We start from the raw sequence: 11,487 nt of genomic DNA, 5'->3' as shown, positions 1-11,487 counted from the left end.
TGTTCAGTTAGATAGGTGCTAAGTGCAAATGAAAATGATCTTCAAAAAAAAATTTTTTTTCCCTAACCTTGAGCAGAACTGTAGTATAATAGTGGTAAAAACCTCTTTCCTCTAAAGATATTTCTCTGTAATTCACTGTAAAGCTTCTATGTTCAGTGTTCCTGAGACTCTTCTGCCTAGCTTTTCTAAAGAAACACTGTAGAATGAAAAGAAACCTTGATGTAAGGTTAGAAATAGAAGGTACTTAATACTCATCAGTGAGAGATTGATGTCTAGTAGAGTAAGATGCAGAATCACAAAATGAATGAAGTTGGAAGGGACCTCTGAAGGTCAGTCTTGTCCAACTCCCTGCTCAAAGCACAATCAGTTTGAGCAGGTTGCCCAAGACAGTGTCCAGTCAGGTTTTCAACTTCTCCAATGATGAAGACTACACAACTTCATCGGAAAACCTATTTCAATATTTTACCACCTTCATAATAAAAAAGTTATTTTGTTCTTTTTATGTTTAACTGCAATTTCCCATGTTTTAATATTTGCCCACTACCTCTTTTCTGTTTACAAAATAACACTGAGAACAATCTGCTTCCAAGTTTACTCCTGTACCCCTTAAATCAGGCATTTAAAAACACAGAGATCCCCTTGAGCCTTTTCTTCTCCAGGGTGAAGAGTCCCAGTTCTTTCAACCTTTTGTCATAGGAGAGATGTTTCAGCCTCTTTATAATCTTAGTAGGCCTTTACTGGACTTCCTCATGCAAGTCTGTATTTCTCTTACATTGGGATGCCCAGAGCTGGATTTAGGAGTGTAGTTGTGGCCTCACCACTGCTGAGTAGAGTGCAAGGATCACTCCCTTGACCTTCTAGCACCAACCTTTCTAATGCAGCCTGGGATACTTTTAGCCTTCTATGCTACAAAGGCACATTGCTGGTTCCTGTTCAACTTACTGTCCTTTGGTACCCCAGGTCCTTTTTCCAGGTGGTCATCCATGAGCATTTACTAGCTCATGAGGAATGCACATCCTCCCCAGGATGTGTATTTCACTTTATTAAATTCCTGTCTGCATAGCTCTCTAGCCTGTCCCTCTGAATGGCATTCAGACACACCCATTGGGTGTGTCAGCCGCTCCTACCAGCTTTGTGTCATCTGCAAACTTGCTAATGGTGCATGCCATTCCATTGTCTGAGTAATTAACAAAGGTGTTAAACAGTATTGGCCCCAATATCAATCTTTGGCACATGCAGCTGATGACTAGTCTTCAAATAAATGTCATTCTTCTGATTACAACCCAAGACCATGGCTTCACACAATTGTCAGTGTATGGCTGTTTATATACATTTAGCCAAAGGTTTATCATCAATTCTAATGCCGCAGTTTTTCACAAGAAATATGTCTAATTTAAACTACTTTAAAACACTGTTAATCATACTTGAAGTATCTAATTGCACACAATAACTCTGTAATGTTTTTAATGTAATATATTTATGGAATAACTAATCTAATTTTATAAGTAAATTTAATCATATTAATACTATAAAGACAAATTAAAGCTCCATATCTCTTCATTATATAAATATCCAAACTCACAATGGAAATAACCCTTAATCTAATTGCAACTAAATGCAACATTTTCCAAACAGAAAATTACTATCACCAGCACATAATCTTGCCAAGTTATTATCTTAGTCTCTAGTTCTGAATAAAAGTATCATAAAATTCAAGTTGTACAAGTTTTAATGTGTATCCCTTAGTTTTGAGTTTTTTAGCTGAGAGAGAGAGCCATACACACAGATTTGTGAGGCAGCAAAGTAGGTACAGGAATGCACTGGGCACAATGGGTAGGTTTGGGCTGCAGGGTTTCCTGGCCTGGGGAAGCCCTGACATGCACTGAGCCAGTCCCAGCCAGGTCTGGCAGGCTCTGACACCACTGTAAATGCACCATCTCACACCAAAACTTCAGCCAGGCACAGGACCTACCAATGTCCTGGTTTACACCTGTGTAGGACAACACAAAAGTTACTAGAGGCATGAGAAAATGGAGCAGAAAACACCTCTGGAGAAATGGAGGAAACACATGGAAGAAGATAGGGACAGAGCTGGAGTAACACTACTGAAAAGAGATACACCAGAGGTATGTCTGAAATGCTACAGCCCGCAGGAAATGCACGTCAGAACAGAGACACTACCAAGGGACTGCAAAATGTGGGCAACTCATGCACAGGAAAATGATAAAGTAAGGACCATCAGAAAAAAAAAAAAAAAAAAAAAAAAGCATTGCTCACTGACCTCCACCCTCCCACATATCCACATAGCAGGAAAGATTCAGGAGGGAGCAGTGCAATGTGATGTAAGAACACCACACATTGTGATGTGGAAGATAAAGAGGAGTTTGATTCGAGTTGAATCTGGGAAGGAAAGGTGTTTCCCTGCTAGTTTAATGGTTTATGTTTTCTTTTTTCCCCAATACCTGAGGATTATTATTTATTTATTTATTTTTAATTTTCCATAATTCAAATTTGGAATTAATTAGCAATATATCAAATCAAGCAAAATTCCCCATGGGGGACTGTTTTGCCCACAATAGATACTACACCATAAATGAAGTGCCTGACCTACGATGAATGCTGCAGAAGAGGAGACAAATCTGGAAACAGCTACAAGACTGTTGTTGAAAAGATGCTTAAATTACTATAAAGATAAACTGCTCATTCAGTATCAGGAAAAAAATCAGTTTGGATGAAGTCCTGAATTTTCTTCACCAGAGAGGCAAGATCAGTCAGAGTTTGAAACAGAAGTGGTCCATCAAGTGTCAGTCATTCAAGACATGGGGAACATGAGGCTGTAGAAAATGACACTATAGAACTCCGTGGGTTGCTGATCTCATAATGTATGACTAGTCCAGAACCAGACAGATTAACTAAGCAGGGAAACTAAGCAAATATGAGACAGAGTTGTTTTCTTTACTCTATTTTAATGTAAATTTTCCTAATGTTTCCTGTTACCTAAGATAAATGGAAATCTGGCCTTGCTTTCAGTGAGTGACCAAAGGACCTCCAGAGAACACATCCAATCTAAAACATTCTCTCATTATAAGTTATTCTTTTTTTTTTTTTTTGAGCTGACATCATATTCAACAACAACAGTATTATATGATCTTTACATAATCAGTCACATCACTTAGCCCCAGAAAATGTTTGTGATGAACTGTGGTCCACATTTCATCTCTTTTTAGCCCTCTCTTAGTGACCATAAAAAAAGATCTGTGTGGTAGATGTCTGTCAATAATGCTTACAACGTATAAAATATCTGAATCCAAAGGAAAGATCCAAAATCTGTAAATTAAAGGCAAGTTGCATCAGGGTCCTTAACAGGAAACCATCCATACAAGAATAATACTTTTCATGCTTCTCCAGAACAGTATGCCTTCCAAGTAGTATCAGTTTTCTCAGGCTAGATGTACGCTAGCACAACACTATGCTTAAGTTTCCAAAGCATTTCTGGCCTTTAAGGCAGCCACACTGAGAATTTAATATAGAGTAAAACAAAACAAACATCAATTTGTTTGTCTCACGTGCTAGATACACATCCTCACAGCCTGCAATATCACTTCTCTAGAATTTTGGAAATGATAAGAAAACATTATTACTTAGTTCTGTGATTCTGCACCACTATGGTTGTTTCACATTGGTAGGTGGCTAAGCACCACCATGCCACTTTCTCACTGCCTCTCCCCAAAAGAGGAAAGGCAGAAAATATGATGAACAAAAAAGCTCATGGGTTGAGATAAGGACAGGGACATCACTCACCAGTTACCATTATGGGCAAAACAGACTCAGAATAAGGGAGTTGAATGTAATTCATTGCTTACTGATAACAGACTAGAGCAGTGAGAACTAAAAGCAGTCTAAATCCACCTTCCCCCCATTCACCTTTGTCTACCTCCTTCCGCCGGGCAGTTTAGGGGAATGAGGAATGGGGGCTTGTGGTCAGTCCATAACACTTCATCATCTGTTGCTCCTTCACGGTCACTCTCTGACCCTGCTGCAGCATATGTTTGCTCCTACAGAATGCTCTCCTTCCCAAACTGATTGTACATGGGCTTCCCACAGACTGCAGTTTTCAAGAACTGCAACTATATGGGTTCGTACCACAGAGTGCAGTCCTGCAGGAATGGATTGCTCCAGCAGGGGTCCATCACAGGTGGCAGTTCCCCCCAGATCCCCTGCTCCTGCATGGGCTCCTCTCCATGGGCTGCAGCTCCAGCCTGGGGCCTGCTCCTGCAGGGGCTTCCCATGGGCTGCAGCCTCTCTCAGGTCAGATTCATCTGCGTTGCATCCTCCATATGCTGCTGTGTGAAGATCTGCTCTGCTGTGGTACCCATAGGTTGCAGAAGAACTTCTGCTCCAGTACCTTGAGTACCTTTAATCCTCCTTCTTCACTGACCTTGGTGTCTTTGGATTTTTTTTTTTTTTCTACATTTTATTACTCCTCTTTCTCAGCTACTGTTGTGCAGCATATTTTTCATTTTCTTAAATATGAGCTTAGGGAAATGGTTTAGTGGGGACTGTTAGCGTTAGGCCAGAGGTTGGACTCGATGACCTTGAGGTCTCTTCCAACCTAGAAAATTCTGTGATTCTGTGATTTCACAGAGGTGCAACCAACATTGATCACTGGCTTATCTTTGGCCAGCACTAGGTCCATTTTGGAGGCAGCTGTAACTGGCTCTTATCAAACCTGGGACAACTTCTGGACTCTTCTCACAAAGACTACCCCTGCAGCCCCCTTGCTACCAAAACCTTGTCATGTAAACCTAATACACCTACATACGTGGCTTTGAATTCCAGCCGTGCTCCATGTCCGACTGTTCAGACACAACCAGGTAGAAGCACAGAAATGCTATTGGAAGAAAACACTCAGGTATGTCGCAGCCATAGCCTTTCACTGTTGCATCCATTATTGTGTTAATACTTAGCTTTTCCAGTATTTTTTTCCCAGTAAATTTCCAGTATTTTCCAGTAAATAAATGTAGTAAATGTAAAGTACATAAATGCAGGGTGAAACATAATGAAGCACGATTCACCCTTTCTGGCATTTTAACAACATTGTTCTTTATTATGTTTCCATGTTTAACAAAATTTTGTTTGTATCCAAAGGTTCTTCCAAAATTCATAAAATTATTGACCATTTTTTATATTTTAAAATATCTCGTGAATCAATTATTATAGGAGAGTTATTTCAAATAAACTGTGACTCTTAAGCAGCTGAAAATAAAGGGATTTTGTTCAGTATGCAATGTAACTTCCAAAAAATCCAAGAAAAAATGATAATAAAACCAATCTATACTTACTGGTCATGGCTGTTACTTACTCTACTTTAAAATTAAAGTTTGATATATCTTATGCTTTTTATAGTAGCCAGTATTATCTCAGTACTTATCAATAAAAAAATATTCATGTTTCCACGTGACTGATATTAATTCAGTTACCAGTATTGTTCAAACTTGGGTTGGAATCTCAGAAAGCTAATTATGATTTGCTTTTTGAGCTAATGAACCCGTAAGAAAAAAACAGTCCATGTTTACAACCTTTAAAGTTTCCAGGGACAAATCAGAAAAATAAATATTTGATAAAAGACAAATGACTGGTGGGTAGAAAATGCATTTTTTATACTCTTATTTTTTCCTTCTACTGAAATTGCTTCTTCTTTCTCTCCCTCCACATTTTCTTGCTATCTCTTTCTCTCTTGCCCCTCCCCTTCCCCCTAATCTTTCTTCTCTCATATTGGGTAGCTATATAAATGCAGAAAGTGAAGGATAGAAGGATGGCTGGAATGAAGGAAGGAAGAAGCAGAGAGGAAAACTAAGAAAGTTTTCATCAATGCATGAAACAGACTGTTGTCACTTTTATTGATGTAAACACATAGTCTGTAAATTGTTCTCTTAAAATAGTTGAGGAACAGCTGTATTAAAACAGTCTAGTCACAAACAGTTCTGTTAAAACATGGCTAGGACAACATGTCGCTATTGTTCCTGGTTATTGTTTGAGATATCCTAACTACTTTCAGGATCTGACATAAAACTCTGTATGTTTTCCTCTATCTACTGCAGCTGAAAAGGCCAATTTGAAATTTTGTCACAAATCTCAAATGTTATGTTTTAAAAGAGAAAAACTGCCATGAATGAAGCAATAAACTGTTAGAAAGTATTCAGGAATACTCTGTTAAAGGCTGAAATAATTGATATCCATAAAAAAAAAAGTGGGTGAAAGATGAGTAACATTTTTTATTATTTTCAAAAAAAAAAAAAAAACAAAAAACAAAGCATAATAGCTGATTGGAGATTCAAGTACGAATTTACAAACTGTGGAATTTACAGTCACTAAATATTTCACATTTTTTATGGTTTACAGCTGTGTTTGAATAAATCTATCTAATTATATTGAAAGCTGCATTATAATCACAGGCTAATCCCATTTGCCTGCCCAGAATGTGATAACAACAAGCTCCACTGGGTTATTAAGATTTACAAATGTAGCGGATTTTGCATTTATACTAAAATCCTTTCATTTTTTCCCTTAAATGTGATTGGCTTTCTGCTTCAGAAGAATCATGTTTATGACCTTAAACTGAAAGTAAGAAAGACAAATAAGTCAATTCTTGACACTTTCCCACAAAGACCAGACCATCTGGACACTTTGTATTTGTAACAGGTGCTTCTGGGACTTGGAGCCTAATTCTGGCCCAGACTCTGTTCTGTATGGGTGACTCCATAACTGTGTGCAACTGCGCATTGCATTAATTGAAGGGACTCAAAAAGGCCAAGTACAGCAATTAGTCAGTTGGTCATGCAGAAAAGAGACTAGTGGCTTAGTGCCACTAAATGCTGAATGCACAGATGTACAGCACCATCAACTTTTGCTCTCTGCGGTACTCTGCTAATCTCTGGCAGGTAGAGCAAAGATCTGTCTTAGTCTAAGTTTTATGTCTCCTGGAAGCAACAACATAAATTTTATATCCACTTGGGAAAGAAAATCATGCATTTGAATGACCTAAAAAAGAAGCCACATCAGCATAAAATTGTCAGAACAGTAAAAGTGCCAGATGGGCCAAATATGCTAGTAAAGCTTTTAGGTTCCAGTCTGAGTTTTTAGGTTTATCTAACAGCAACTGGCATATGCAGTAGAAGCTATGAAATGTATATGATTTTGATTTCAGATGCTTTTTTGAATGTTGCTGTTTTTAATTCTGTATATAAGCTGAAAGCAAGCTTTTCATAGGCCTACTTATTCTGAGGTAATGGTCAGAGATTGATCAGAATTGTTAGCTAATGTTACCTGGTAAGAATATGTCTGCTGTGCTTCTTATTTCTAATGAGTACAGCTAAATTTCTGGAGGGGAAGAGGATGGTATTAAAAAAGAATGTAATTGAAACATTTTTTTTTTTTTAGTTTAGATTTTTTTTTCTAGTTTACAGCAGGTACTAGATCTTTTTTATGCACATTTCGTGGATGATATGCTTTTGTGCTATGCATCAATTCGCAGTGGGTTTCCTGGTTTCCTTAAAAAACCCTGGATAGATGCATTTCACTGAAATGAAAAATTTCTAGATTAAACCTTCATTTTGAAAAAAAAAATATATATTTTTTCTTGCTTGCTGCAGAAAAAAAAATGTTTTTGAATAATTTTTAAATGGAAATAAAAGTTTTCTTAGCCCATTGATTTCACGATTAAATTTGGTGATACCTATATTGTCCCTGTAAAATTAGCATCTGTGCAGTACTCACATTCCCTTCACACATAATGGTCACTGAAGGAATTAGTATGAGTTAGTATATGGAAGCCTTCCATTCTACATTTTCTGGAAAAAAAAAATAAAAAACTAACTCTTTTTATACCTGTATAGTGTGTAGTGATTTAAACAAAACTACCAAATCTCATTTTCTCATTTTAAGCTCACAGAACTTGAAAGTTCCTTGTCCACTTTTTTTTTTTTTTTTTTTTTTTTAATATCCTGAGCACATTGTATATGGTTAAGAAAACATATCAGTTGCCTTGATCTGATAACAAATATTGGAAACATGTTTACACTTTAGTTGCAATACAGTATTCCTCTGCCTTCCCCCCCCCAATTCATAATGGGTGGATAAGTTACTGTTATAACTTAAGATGTGCATGAATCGTCAGTAATTCACCCTCTTTCTCAAACAGAGCAAAATGATTGCATGGAATTCAATTCCCACTTTCCATGTACATTTGCTAAATTTACTTGCATGCTTGTAATTTCAAATACAAATAAACAAATTATAGAATATCCCAAGTTAGAAGGGACCCATAAGTCCAATCATCAAGTCCAACTCATAGCTCCACACAATCCTAGCCTTGTTTTTATAATGTAAAGACCATATATTTTATCAGTTAAGTTTATGTGATTTAAGAATAATTCCAAATGCAGTAATCCCAAGTTTGTGCTGAGGTAGCTAGGAGTAAAAGCTCACCTTCAGAAGTAACATAAAGAATTATTTCAGTGATAACTATTGATACCAGTTACAGGAGCCAGTCAGCCAGATGGACGATAATGTTTTATATGAACATAATAAATGAAGAAACATGAGCAAATATTGATAAATACTGGGGAATCCTAACCATAGGAATACTTACTCTTACCTTCAGATGATCACAACTTTTGTGATCCCTAGTGGCATTCATTGTTGTGTCACTGATGTTATGAGTTCTGAAATGACACAGCTGATAGATCTACCATGAGATGCCAGGTGGTGGACAGATTCAAGAATAACATAACAGTAAGTACCGTATGATTTCCTTCATTTATCATATTTTTCTTGCTGGATACTCTGCAGATATATACATTCTCTGAACCTCTGGGGATTTCTTCATTATATATATATACATATATGAATATAGTGTGTATATATACAGTAAGTCATATATAAATTATATTATTGAATGGTATATTAGCTAATTGTTTAATGTTTCCTTGCAAACAGGCATATATTCAACACATCCCAGATATTAATGTTGTCCTTCGGGTAGAAATTAAATTCCTAACAATCCTTCTTAAAACATATCTGTCTCATGGACCTAGATAGTTGTAATAGAAAAAGCATTAACAATAAATTCAAGTGTAATTAAAGTGACTGTTCTAGAAAAAATGAAAAATAATAATAAAAAAAAGATAACTAAAGATATGTACAGTCTGGATTCCTCCGTGAATGCTCTAGGTCCATGAGACAGATATGTTTTAAGACTCTAACAGGAAATATCCTTTCTTTTCTCTTCATTATACTCAGCCTCTTTAAATTTAATTTATTATGTATTTATTTATTTTGTATGTATTTATTATGTATGTATTTATTATGTATATTTCCATTTAATAATATTGAAAAATACACAATACTTGCCAAATAACAGGATTGTTTTTACCATTACTTCTATTTTACATTTTGTGCTTTATTTATTTATCTACAAGCTTTTCTGATAAGGGGTTGATGGACACTTAACTTCTGTTCTCAGTCCCATGACTATTGAATATAAAAGGTGCAATCACACACTTGGACCACAGCACAGTCCTTGAATGGTGCAGTAAAGTAACAAAATGTTTGACTCAAAAGAAGAAGAGTCTTTAAGCAAGAACAGCAGTTTATCTCTACTGCCGCCATCTACCACCTCCTCTCAAATGGCACAATTCAACCAAACACTGCGGAAGGAGAATCAGACCCTTCGAGAAGAGAATCAAACCCTTCAGCAAGAAAACAGAGCTTTTCGCTTGGAGAACAAAGTCTGTTATCAGCAGAATCAAATTATACAAAGACAGAATAAAGCCCTCTGGGAACAGAATAAAATTCTTCAGAAAAAGCGCGTAGATTCTTCAGAAGAAACAAAGCACCTTGAGAAACAGCAAAAGGCCCTCCTACAGCAAAGTACAGCCCTCAGAGAAGAGATTAAGGCTCTCAAAGGACAAGAAATAGCTTTTGCAATGCAGGAAAAAGCTCTTCAGAAAGAGATTTTAGCTTTATGGGAGGAAAACAAGGCCTTCAATAAGCATATTAAGGCTCTTCAAAAGGACAACAAAGCTATTCAGGAAGAGGAGAAGGCTCTCTGTGAGGAAAAAAATGCCCTAAGTGATCAGAAATTTGCTCTCCAAGAGGAGAACAGGGCACTTCAAGATGAGATGAAGGCCCTACAGAGTCAGGGAAAAGCTCTCAAAGAGGAGCACAAAGTCCTCCATGAATGAAATAAGATCCTTCAAGGGGAGGAATAAAGCAATATAAGAAAAGTATCAGACACATGGGGAGATTTAGCAGGAGAAATAAGCAGTTTACAAAGAAAGATAGTAATATCTATTGTTAGCAAGATACTATGTCCTAGTCTCCATAATAGAACATCAGCAGCAACTAATGGATAAAAACAGGCACGAAATAGTCTGTTAAGCTTAATGCCAAAGCCTTGGAAGTTTGAAAGTGATGATACATGGGTGTTGACAACTTTGCTCTCTAAATTCTAATAAATTACTTCTGGCAATACATAATGCATATCTACAGATATCTGTTCTATTGGGATATTGAACACCACAGAAAATAAGTTTCTGATTACAGTGTAGCCTTGAACACTTGCACATGCATTTGGATCACATTCCAGTACATGAAAAAAAAAACACAACCAAACAACAACAACAAAAACACAAACAATAACTACCAATCTAAAACCTGTAATATCATATCATAAAAACACCATCCCTGTAGTGTGCAAAGGTATTGTGTCAGAAGCTTGGAACTAAAACTAGCACATTAAGACTACCTAGTGTTCATAGAAAACCAGGGTCAAGACCTCATTCTGTGGATGTTGCCAGTCTACTGTAGCTGGGTCTAGGATTAAGCAGTCTGATACAAGCAAACAGGAGGCATATACATCCAACACATCCCTGATATTACAGTGTTGTCCTATGTATAGAAATTAAACTCCTAAGAATACTTTTTAACCTGTGGAGGGAGGGGGAGGGCTGGCCTCTTTGAGAAGAAGACAGAATTTGTCCCAGGAGCTCAAAAAAAGGACTTGCTGATGGCCAAGAAGAGCCCATGACTGACCTTGGTTGCACCTCTGTGAAAGCACATAAACAAACAAACAAACAAAAAAAGCTGCACAACAGCAGCTGGGAAAGAGGAGTGAGAAAATGTAGAGATAAGCAAATCTGAAGACACCAAGGTCAGTGAAGAAAGAAAGGGAGGAGGTGCTCCAGGTATCAGAGCAGAATTTCACCTGCTGTGTAGGACCATGGGGGAGCAGGTGGATGTGGCCTGAAGGATGCTGCAGCCCATGGGAAGCCCCTGCAGGAGCAGGCCCCAGGCTGGAGCTGCAGCCCATGGAGAGGAGCCCATGCAGGAGCAGGGGATCTGGGGGGAACTGCCACCTGTGATGGACCCCTGCTGGAGCAATCCATTCCTGCAGGACTGCACTCTGTGGTACGAACCCATATAGTT

The 11,487-nt window shown here is 37.5% G+C and overlaps 1 protein-coding gene across 1 annotated transcript; it reads left to right on the top strand.

The window, feature by feature from the left end:
* Window positions 1–9,686: 9,686 nt before the first annotated feature.
* On the top strand, window positions 9,687–10,244 carry LOC309874084 (uncharacterized protein; the record flags this gene model as incomplete). The annotated part of the gene is made up of 1 exon (XM_082752005.1): window positions 9,687–10,244. One exon carries the CDS (start codon window positions 9,687–9,689, stop codon window positions 10,242–10,244), a length of 558 nt encoding a protein of 185 aa, XP_082608131.1.
* Window positions 10,245–11,487: the final 1,243 nt, after the last annotated feature.

The sequence above is a fragment of the Aythya marila genome (genome assembly GCF_965140915.1).
Source record: "Aythya marila genome assembly, chromosome: 1".
Classification (NCBI taxonomy): Eukaryota; Metazoa; Chordata; class Aves; order Anseriformes; family Anatidae; genus Aythya; species Aythya marila.
Note: the sequence above shows the minus strand (reverse complement) of the source record. Positions and strands in the feature narration are given on the sequence as shown.